General features: G+C 45.1%; 1 protein-coding gene across 1 annotated transcript; it reads left to right on the plus strand.

The window, feature by feature from the left end:
* The first annotated feature begins 2,841 nt into the window (after positions 1–2,841).
* On the plus strand, positions 2,842–7,400 carry fancf (FA complementation group F). The gene has a single exon (XM_060838669.1). It carries the CDS (start codon positions 2,842–2,844, stop codon positions 3,901–3,903), a length of 1,062 nt encoding a protein of 353 aa, XP_060694652.1. The 3' UTR covers positions 3,904–7,400.
* The last annotated feature ends 4,516 nt before the right edge of the window (positions 7,401–11,916 follow it).

Consider the following 11,916-nt stretch of genomic DNA (forward strand, 5'->3'; position numbering starts at 1 on the left):
CTTTCTGACTCTGGTCCTCCAGATGACGACTCACCAGAAGAGGCACTTGACTTGTTGAAAATGCAAACGGACTGAATGGACTCATTGTACTTGCATACTCTGTATTGTTATCATGAAATGGTAGAAGCAGGGAATGAGAAAGCTTGCAGCCTTAGATGTTACACATCTCCTAAGGAAATGCGGGAAAGTGCTTGACCACTGGTGGGGGAGGGTATTTGTTCAGAAGAATTGGGGACATCTGTTCTTAGTGTCAATGGATCGGTGTAAATAAGGTGATAACATTTGTTCACTTGTAGAATGTGTGGCAGTACTTCCTTCCCGTGCCAGGGACTGGAGGATTGTGCATATTTCACAGTGGGATGTTGTGTAACTAAAAATTCTGGTTATATCGAAGACTCGTAATAAACCTCATATTCAATAGGAAAACAACTCGTAATTTAATAAGCTGAGTGGAATATGCATGCAATAGAACTATCCTGATATGTGTTCATGTATACCACACTGAGCAGATTTGAATTTATGAAGCTCCACTCCCTCATCTGTGAATGTCTCATTATCCTTACAGGCTTGGAAAACACGAAGGCTGAAACTGACATAGTAAGGAAGTTGGAAGATGTTCATGTGTGAATGAGAGACAGAAAACATTCTTCTGTAAATTACATTTACTGACTGAAGGGTTCAAGGGACACTGAGAGAGAGAGAGAGACAGACAGACAGACAGGAGAGAAGCTGGTGGAAAGACAAATTCTTTGTGATCTGATTTGAGTGAGCACTGGCTTGTCATGGATTGAATGTTTGTGTGCTGTTCCCTGGAGCTCGAGATCTGGTAAGGTTATGAATTAATTTGCATTCTGGGAATCTCAGATGATTTTAAAAGAAAAAAAAACATTTTATAGGACAATGATGCTAAACATGTTAGCTGAGCAAGATTACCTCATGACCTTTCCCACATAGTTTAGACTAGTCCCTCGTTATGATGGACTGTTAAAAGGGAAGGTTATCTGGGCCTGGCTGGATCAAGGTTTCCTACTTTGATGTGCATGTAGCTTTATTAGTCAAGTGTACACAGACCTGTCAATGAGTTTCTCATCCCTTAGAGAATCCCTGAGCTGTCTTGAATAAGAACCTTAACACATCAAAACCAGGACCTTAGTAAATCTTCTATGTTATAGATTGCATGATTACAGCGAGAGCTTGTATGCCCTGGGATCCATACTCATGGTGGCAGCATTTTGAGCCTGAAGGTTAGCAGGTCAAGCAGCACCTGTACAGAAAAGCAGAGTTAATGTTTTTCAGGTTGATATGTTAACTCTGTCTCCCTCTCCACAGCTGCTGCATGAAATGCTGGGCACTTTGAACATTGCCTGTTGTCATCATTAATACTTAACAAATTGGTAATTAGAATTACCAGAAATCTGTTATAACATATGGGCGGCACGGTGGCACAGTGGTTAGCACTGCTGCCTCACAGCGCTTGAGACCCGGGTTCAATTCCCGACTCAGGCGACAGACTGTGTGGAGTTTGCACGTTCTCCCCGTGTGTGCGTGGGTTTCCTCCGGGTGCTCCGGTTTCCTCCCACAATCCAAAGATGTGCGGGTCAGGTGAATTGGCCATGCTAAATTGCCCGTAGTGTTAGGTATGGGGTAAATGTAAGGGTATGGGTGGGTTGCACTTCGGCGGGTCGGTGTGGATTTGTTGGGCCGAAGGCCTGTTTCCACACTGTAAGTAATCTAATCTAATCAAAGAACTGGACTTACCAAGAATGGGAAACAGAAGAAAAAAAGAAATAGGAATAGGAACAAATGGCCCATCATGCTACAAATTTAATACGATCATGGGTGACCTTGTGTATGAATTCCACTTCTCACCACTCCCTGTATTGTTTGACACCCTGGAAGAGTCTATCTCAATCTTAAATATATTTCATGATGGCATATCTATTGTGAATTCCATTGTTTCACAACCCTTTGAAAAAGGAATATCCTATCATCACACCTCTAAATGAGCACTGGTTTTAACAGATATTAACTGAGAGAAGCGTAAGGACAGCAAATTCATGTGAACACCACCAAGTTTCTTTCTCTCTCTCTCCCTACTTCCCTCTCACTTTTAATGGTTTACATGTAAATATTGAATTGTCTATAGTATTTTTACAGGTGGTGGATAGTAGATTTTTAAAAAAGTCATAGTGATTTTACAGGTGGTGGAAAGCTGGATGTGATAGTACTTCTGGGTAGAATAAGAAGCAGACGCAAGGACGAGTCTGCAGAAGCTTCTGTCCCAAGATGGAACTGGCTGAATTAAGCCGCCAGTAATGGTACTGTTTTGGCATTGAACAATAAAAGATGTTCCTTCTCAATTAGGTTTCCAGAGGTCTCACAGGTCAGCTAAATCAGTTGGCTGCACGACTGACTTGTGAAATGGAGAGATGCCAACAGCATGGATTTGCATGGGCAGAGGTACCAGGAAGGGTTGTCCTTTTCAACTTCTTCCCTGGCCTTGGGTTATGTCCACCTCATTCCTGATGAAGGGCTTATGCCCGAAACATCGAATTTCCTGTTCCTTGGATGCTGCCTGACCTGCTGTGCTTTAACCAGCAACACATTTTCAGTTATGTCCACCACCAAACTCTCTCATGAGTCAGTACTCCCATCATTATTGGGTACTATGGTGACTTTAACACCATGACACCATCCACCAAGTTAAACTCCCTTCTTGTGAATGGGTGGGACAGGACCGGAAGTGACGCTTTGAATGGATAGGCAGGCGGGCGGGAAGCGCGCGCGGTTTGAAAGTCCAGGCGGGCAATGGGATAACGGTCACGGCAGCCGGCCAGGGCCATGGAGACGGTGCTGGAGAACCTGAGCCGGTTCGCTGAGGTGCTGGCGGTGGCGCACAGCCCGTGGGCCGCCGACTGGGACGATGCGGAGGTAAGCCGGGCTTTCCAGTGGGCCCGCTACCTGGAGCAGCTGAGCCGGCGCTTGGAAGGGGCGGGCTGCGCGGGGGCCCGGGCCGCCGTACGGCAGAGGCTGCAGGAGCAGCGGCGCCTGAGGCCGAGGGCACCCCCCGAGCTGCCGCGGTACCGGGCCCTGCTCTTCGAGGAGCTGGGCCGCGGCGGCGAGCTGCTGTGCGGGGCGCTGCTGCGCAACCCGGCCGCCTCCGCGCCCGCTTTCCACCGGGCCGCCGCCTGGTACCGATCGGCGGGCTCAGACGGAGGCTCGGCGGCCCTCTCCGCGTCGCTCGGGCGGGCCGTCCGGGTGAAGGCGGCCACTCGCTTGTTGCGGCGCGCCTGGGGTTCGGAGCCCGCGGGGGCCGTCGTGTCGGCGACGGGCGGCCAGATATTGCGCGAGCGGCTGGAGGAGCGCCTGAGGGCGGCGGGGGGTGAATTACCGGAGCGGCAGGCGGCGGCCTGTGAGGAACTTCTGAGACGGGCCTTCCCCGGCGGCGGTGAGGAGGAGGGCGGCGGCGGCGAGGCTTTCCAGCCGCTTGCCGCCTTGCTGCTGGCTGACGAGGTCGAGGGCGGCGAGGCCCGGGCCCGGGCCCTGGACTGGTTGCTAGGAGACGGCCGCGTGCTCGCCGCCCTGGGCCGCGCGCTCCCGTGCAGCCAGCTCGCCGCCCTGAGCGCCCGCAGCCCGCCCTTCGCCCGGCGCTACCTGCGCCTGCTGCAGCGCTGGGGCCGGGCCCTGCGCTACGACGCGGCCCGGACCGAGTGGGCGCCGCCTTCTGCCGAGGGGCCGGGCTGGCGCCGGCTGCTGGAGCATTTCGCCGCCCTGTGGCGGGGCCCGCCGCCCGCCCGGGAGGCCGCTGAGAGCGCGCTGCGCGGCCTGAAGGCCGAGGACGGCGACTTTGAGGTGCTGGGTGTCAGCGTCTGGACCGACCTGCTGCTGGCGTTGACCAGGTGAGGGGCAGCGTCTGGAATCTCCTGCTGGATGGGAATCTGAAATTTAACATTGGAAACGCACAGCCCGTCTGGCAGCACCCATCAGGGACACACAATATGTAGTAACAAGGCCACTCGGCCCCTTTGGAGCCTTCTGCCGTTCAGTAATATCACGGCTAATCTAATTTTAAGTTCAACTCTACATTACTCCATATTCCCGATCGTCATCCAAGCCCTTGTGCAACAAGAAGTCAATGGCCAAGGAGATGCGAAACAGCATCATTTAAAAGTGAACCCATCTTCTCCACTTGGCATTTGCTCTTTTTTGAATTATACATGGACGTCAGTTTGGCGGGTGATGCCACATCTTTAACAAAAGCACAAGAGCTACTCCGTACATCTGGTGTTTGCACAGAGAGAAACAAAGATGCGTTCTCCCGTCCAGTGTGACAGCTCTGGCCCCTCTCTCTACTTGAAATGATTGCTATTCTAGGTCAAAATGTGGAGGTGGACCAAGTTTTAAAAAGTGTACAACACCAAGTTATAATGCAACAGGTTTATTTGGAAGCACTAGCTTTCGAAGCGCAGCTCTGCATGTGGTTTGAATTTGAACACGATTGGGATGTTAAGGCTCGGCGACTTACCGTGCCTCGCCTCTTTTGGAAATGTATGAAGTAAAGTGACTCGTGCTTTTTTCCATGTACACTGACCAAGTTAGTTTACTCTATCACATACAACAACGAGAGTCTTATGCATGTTCTAAAGTCAGACTTTGAATGCTGGTTTTGTCTTTAGCTGTTTGGTTTTACCAAGATAGAGGTGATATTTCCATTCAAAACATTGTCTCCATAAATTGCAGTTAAACCTTGTCAGTGTTCCAGGTACAATGTACCCAAAGCTATTGTGGACTAAAGCACAGTCTCTCGCTTATAACATAAATGATGAGCTCCAGTTTTGCAATCTTGAAAATACCTACCTGAAAAGGGGGCCTCATCAGGTTAAGTAAAATGATAACTAAAGTTTCATTCATCAAATAAAGTACGAGCTAGACTTGAGATTAAAATGGAAAGCTTATGATATTTGGCTTGCTGTGATACCTCTGAAAGAGCCAACAAAATGGCTGGAAGGTTTTAGTTCATATTTTGTAAAAAATATTACTGCCATATAAAATGTTCCCTTGTGAAATCGGCATCTTCTTTTGATGTATCCTAAGTCACAGGTGAGATCACCAAAGACCCAGAGGACATAAGGATGTTTTCAGAGATAGGAATGGTGGTGAATCTAATTAGTGTATTCATTATATGCATACTGAATTCTTCTGCAAATTAATTGTTTTAAAACGGATTACTTTTCAAGATGTTTCACTGGCTGACTCAGCATTTATCATTGCTCCTGTAGTCCATGACAATATAGTCTCTTTTTTGGCAGCCTGTGGCAAATGAAATATCACTTCCAGGTCTCTCAGCATGTCTTTGGAATGTTCTATACCATTTGCAGTGAATTTGTTGTATTTAATGGTATTTTAATTTAAATTGTCAATAGTGAGAACTGCTGATGCTGAAGAGTCAGTGGATAACCAGTGGAACTGGGAAAAGCACAGCAGGTCTAGCTGTTTTAGAGAAGGGGACTGAATGTTTCAGGTTGGAAACCTTCAGGACTGGGGGAGGGCAAGAGGCCTGTGAAATAAATACAAGGGGGGGATGGGTAGAAGGCGTTTGATTGCCATAAGTGGGTGCAGGTAGGAGGTGGCTGCGATAGGGCAGTAGGAAGGGTGGAGTGGATAGGTGGGGAGGAAGCTTGACAATTAGGGTCAGATTAAGGGGGATGGTTGTACAGGGAGGCAATGGGCTTGATGAGTTGGGGTGGGGAGATTTTGGATGCTAGTACATTCTGTATTAAGGCTGTACAGTTGTAAGCTGAGGTGTTCTTCCTCCAGTTTGTGTGTGACCTTGTGTTGAAGGTAGAGGATGCCCCAGGATGGACACGTAGGGAGAATGAGATGAAATAGATGATAACCAGAAAGTGGGGTTGATTGCAGCATATGGACCATAACCTTTCCCTGTATAATTGCCACTGCCAGGATGCTAATCCAACCAACTCCCCAAGATCAATTTTACATTTTGTCTGATTCCACGTGTTTTTATAGCAAGAATCGAATTGGGAACGTCGGCTCCTCCTCCTGTATTTCTAGTCTAAGCTTATTTGTTAGCCATTCCTAATGTGTATTCTCCATAATACAAACACTGGAGAGGTTCTTACATATATTTATTTTGTTATAAACTTTTTTAAAAGCTATAGTGCTTTAAGATTTTTCTCTGTAACATTGTGAAACCTCATCCTCAAGTTTATGATGTATTGAAAGGGACCAAACTAACCAGGCAGCATCCGATGAATCAACACTGCATGGTTTGCAGCTGGTCATTGACAATTTTATTGACAATGGGGAGGAACAATTGCTGGCAAGACCAACAATACCTAGTGTCTGAATTAATATTTGTAAAATGCAGATTTTAGCTTTGCCATTTAGATTCCAAAGGTGCTTTTATCTCTTGGTTTGCATTTTTAATTTCCTGATTCAAACCAGAATTTGTTTTATGCTATTCTTTTTTAAAAGCCCTGGATGTAGGTTTGCTCGCTGGCCTTCCAGCTCAGTGAGCAAGCCTACATCCAAAACCTTAACTTGAGCATCAAATCTTCTGAAAACTCACTTTTGGAAGTCCTACTCAAACAGTATAATTCATGACAAAACGTTATTCAGACTGTTGCAGCCTTTTTTTGTGTAGCATTTTACAACTCAACAACCTTCTGATCCAACTGGTCTATAGTCGATGCTGTGTTAAATTGTTTTCCATCCATTTAAATCTATAAACATTCTCTAGTGTTTGCCTATCTTGACTCCCTTGGATCCGTCCTATGTATACCCATTAATACTCAACATTGTAGCATACTCCAATTTCTAGCTAATATCTGGATTCCTTATTAGATTTCATGATGAATCTTCTAGTTATGATGTCTTGTTTTGGGTTCAGACACTAGGGAAAATATTTTACGTAAGTGCATTGTCAAAATGTTTTATGATTTCAGATGTACAAGATCATTTTTTTTGTACAGAAAAGTTCTCCAGCTTGTTCAATCTTTCCAAATGGCTATAATTCTTGTCATCCTTTTTGGCAGATTTTTTTCAGTGCCTGTTTCAGCTAAAGTTTTCACTTAAGACTTTGACAGGAATGTTTTCACTTGGAGTAAACTATAAACTCAGCTGTCATTGCTAGTTTTTGATTAGGTGTCAGTTTCGGCTCAGTAATACTAGTCATGACACAGAATCGGATGTTTGTGTACTCAATTCTGACTCCAGAACAATACCACAAATTTTGTTTTATCTCTGATATTTGTTTAACTCAAGATTTCTAAAGTTGATCCAGATGTGACCGCAGAAATAACCTATACTAACAAAATATTAATTTATTTTTCTCGTGCAATATTGGATTTGTTTAGTAACTTATACAATTATCTATTTATATTCATTTCCTTGTATCTTGTGATTTTTTTTTTACATGTTGAAAGTGTTTGTATTTGTAAATTGTATGGAAAATATTGAAGTCTTTGTAAAGTAGGATGAATTTGTAAAATAAACAAATGCTGGAAACCAGTCTAGTGGCATCTGTGAAGGGAGCAACTTTTAATGTTTCATATAGGGCCAATTTTCATGAAAGCTCAAATGTAATTGCTTTTACATGGGTAAAATGAAGGAGCGTAAAAGCAAACGTCTGGAGCAGTAGCTAGGAAATGGTTTACAAAAAACTAGTGAGGCAGCCAGAGTAGTAATATGGGTCAAGAAACAAGATGATGTGAATAGCAGTATAATGAATAACTGCCATCTGAAAGCTAAGCAAGGAGAAAAAACAACTTAGAATTCTAACTAGTGCAAAGGAGGGGGGAAAAACAAAAGAACAGACATTAGGGCATGAAATTACCATTACAACGCTGCCTTTGATGTCACAGTGAATGATTTTAAACCTGTGGCTAAGGGTCTAGGAAATGAGTTTGAATCCCATCATGGCACATGATTAAATGTGTTGCTAGGAAAGCACAGCAGGTCAGGCAGCATCTGAGGAGCAGGAGAACAGATGTTTCAGGCATAAGCCCTTCAGGAATGAGGTTTGGGGCTGAGAGAAATGGGAGGGGGGGGTTGGGTTGGGGGTGAGGGAAGGTAGCTGAGAAAGCAATAGGTGGATGAAGGTGATGACAGCTCAGGGGAATGGTACTGACTTTGAGGCTTGGGGCTGAGATAATGTGGGGAAGGTGAAATGAGGAAGCTGTTGAAATCCACATTTATCCCAGGTGGTTGCAGGGTCCAAAGGCAAATATGAGGCGGTCTTCCTCCAGGCATTTGGTAACAGTTTGGTGGTGGGTGAGGCCCTGGCCTTGCATGTCCTTGACTGAAGTTTTCAGTCCCGGGACAGTAGTGTTGATTGGTATCCCAGAGATGTTCTCTGAAAAGATCCACAAGAAGATGTCCTGCCTTCCGAATGTAGAGGAGACCACAACAGGTACAGTAGATGACGGTGGATGTTCAGTTGTGATGTACTGATGTGGAAGGAGGTGAGGGTGCAGGTTTTGCACTTGCTGAGATGACAGGGAAAGGTGCCAGGAGTGGGGTGTTGGCTGATTTTGAGGGGGTGGTGGACCTGACAAGGGAGCCATAGAGGGAATGGTGTCTCTCTAATGCTGATATGGTTGGGAAGGAAATATAACTTTGAGGTCTGTTTTGGATGTGGCAGAGGATGATGTGATGTATGCAGAGGTTGGTTGGGGGGGGGAGGTGTTCTGTCCTTGTGCTGAGAGGGGTGGGGTTCAAGGGTGGTGGTGATGAAGCAGAGATACACTGGAGGGCATTGTCAAGCACATGGGAAGGGAAGTTGCAATCTTGGCAGAAAGAGGCTATCTGGGACTTTGAGGTGGAATTAGTCATACTGGGAACAGATGTGATGACGGTGGAGGAATTGGGAATAAAGGATAGTGTTTTTACAGGACATAGTGGGAGATGGTGTAGTCTAGGTAGCTATGGGAGCTTGTAGGAGATGTCTGTGGTTAGTTGGGTGCTGGTGAGGTCCAGGGGTGGGAGGTGTTTGAGATGTTCCAGGTGAATTTGAGGTCAGGGTGGAAGGTGTAGGTAAAGTTGATGAACTGTTCAACCTCCTTGTGGGAGCACAAAGTGGCCCCAAATTCAGTAAAAATCTAGGATGAAAAGCTAGCTGAACTATGACTTCTGACAATTGTAGAAGTGCATCAAGTTCAGTGAAAATCTGAGATTCCTACCTGGTTTGGCCAAATATAACTCCAGACCTATAGCTATGTGGTTGACTGACTGATTCAATTTGGATTGGGCATTAAATGTTGTTCTAGCCAGTGATGCCCCATTCCCATGAATAAATTCAACTTTGAGTCCATTGGCTATAAAAGCCTAGTTTTAAAAAGTTGCTGTTCCTCAAGCTTGCGTTGAACTTTGTTATTACATTGCAATTGGCCAAGGATAGATAAGTGAGAATTAAAAAGTGAGGTTATATTTTTAGATTCCAGAGATGTTTCACTAGGTAACTACAGGTAAATGGTGAAAGGCTGTTTGTTAGAGGGATGTAGGTGCTTGTTTACAGTACAGTAAAAGTCAGATTCAGAACAAGAACTAAGACTTTTTTTTTGAATAGGCAGCAAGTAGTTACTTAAATCTCTTGACTGAATGATTAGCTTTACTTCCTATTATTTCACAAAACTTTCAAGAAAAATGTTTAAGTTGCACTGTCATTAAGGAGCATTGACAGTGTGGGTAGTCCACATTCAAGTAAGATAGATACTGAGTGAAGCCATCAAAAAGTTTGCAAGATTAGGAGGGTTGCAGGGAAAGAAGTACTAAACTCGAGCTTACTGCAAGACCTAAAGTCTTTTTAAAAAAACACCTGGACAAATACAGGAACAGGAAGGGTTATAGAACATTACAGCGCAGTACAAACCCTTTGGCCCTCTGTTGCATCACCCTGTTATATCAATCTGAAGCCCATCCCACCTACACTATTCCATGTACGTCTATATGCATGTCCAATGACGACTTAAAGTTGGCGTATCTACTATCGTTGCAGGCAAAGCATTCCATACCCTTACTACTCTCTGAATAAAGAAACTACCTCTGATATCTGTCTTAAACCTATCTCCCCTCACTTTAAAGTTGTGTCCCCTCGTGTTCGCTGTCCCCATACTTGGAAAAAGGCTCTCCCTGTCCACTCTATCTAACCCTCTGATGTGGACTTGTTGGGCCGAAGGGCCTGTTTCCACACTGTAAGTCTAATCTAATCTAAAGTCTAATCTTGTATGCCTCGATTAAGTCACCTCTCAACCTTCTCTCTAATGAGAACAGCCTCAAGGCCCTCAGCCTTTCCTCGTAAGACATTCCTTCCATACCAGGCAACACCCTAGTAAATCTCCTCTGCACCCTTTCCAAAGCTTCCACATCCTCCTCATAATGTGGTGGCCAGAACTGTACACAATACTCCAAGTGTGGCCATACCAGAGCTTTGTACAGCTGCAGCATAACCTGCTGGTTCTGGAACTCAATCCCTCTGTTAATAAAGGCCAAAACACTGTATGCTGCCTTAACAACCCTGTCAATCTGGGTAGCAACTTTCAGGGATCTGTGTGCTCATCTGCACTCCCAAGAATCTTACCATTAGCCCAGTACTTTGCATTCCGATTACACAGTCCAAAGTGTATCACCTCACACTTGTCCACATTAAACTCCATTTGTCACCTCTCAGCCCAGCTCTGCATCCTATCTGTCTTTCTGCAACCTACTACATCCTTCGTCACTATCCACAACTCCACCGACCTTAGTGTCGTCCGCAAATTTACTAACCCACCTTTCTAAGTCCTCGTCGAGGTCATTTATAGAAATGACGAACAGCAGTGAACCCAACACCGGCCCTTGCGTATGCCACTCGTGGCTGGCCACCAAGATGAACATGTTCCATCAACTACAGCCCTTTTTTTTTTCAGCAAGCCAATTACTGATCCAAACTGCTTATGTCTCCCACAATCCCATTCCTCTGCATTTTGTATAATAGTCTACTGTGGGGAATCTTTTCAAATGTCTTGCTGAAATCCATATACACCACATCAACAGGTTTACTCTCATCCACCTGTTTGGTCACTTTGTCAAAAAACTTAAGTCTCTTGCCTGAATGATTAGCTTTACTTCTTATTATTTCACAAAGGGTAGGGCACGACCTACCCTTCACAAAACCGTGCTGATTGTCCCTGATCAGATTATTCTTTTCTAGATAGGATTTATAGCCATCTGTTATAACCTTTTCCAACACTTTACTAACAACTGAAGTGAGACTCACTGGTCTGTAATTACCAGGGTTGTATCTACTACCCTTTTTGAACAAGGGAACCACATTTGCTATCCTCCAGTCCTCGGGCACTATTCCTGTAGACAATGATGATTTGAAGATCAATGCCAGAGGCTTGGGAATCTCTTCCCTTGCTTCCCAGAGGATCCCAGGATAGATCCCATCTGGCCCAGGGGACTTGTCTATTTTCACACTCTGCAGTATTTCTAATAGGTCTTCCTTGTGAACCTCAATCTCTTGTCCAGATGCAGGTCTCTCTGTATCTTCCTCGCCAACATTTTCATTTTCTATAGTGAACACTGTCTCAAAATATTTATTTAGTGATTTCCCCTATCTCCTCTGACTCCACACACAACTTCCCACTATTATCCTTGATTGGCCCTAATTTAACTCTCTTCATTCTTTTATTCCTGACATACCTATGGAAAGCCTTAGGGTTAACCCTGATCCTATCCGCCAACAACTTCTCATGTCTCCTGGTTCTTCTGAGCTCTCTTTTTAGGTCATTCCTGACTTCCTTGTAATCCTCAAGTGCCCTGTGTTTTCACATTTTGTCCTAACATAAGCCGCTGCCGCCTTGACCAGGGATTCCACTTCCTTAGTAAACCATGGCTCACGTGCTCTATATCTTC

Source organism: Hemiscyllium ocellatum, chromosome 18 (genome assembly GCF_020745735.1).
Source record: "Hemiscyllium ocellatum isolate sHemOce1 chromosome 18, sHemOce1.pat.X.cur, whole genome shotgun sequence".
NCBI lineage: Eukaryota > Metazoa > Chordata > Chondrichthyes > Orectolobiformes > Hemiscylliidae > Hemiscyllium > Hemiscyllium ocellatum.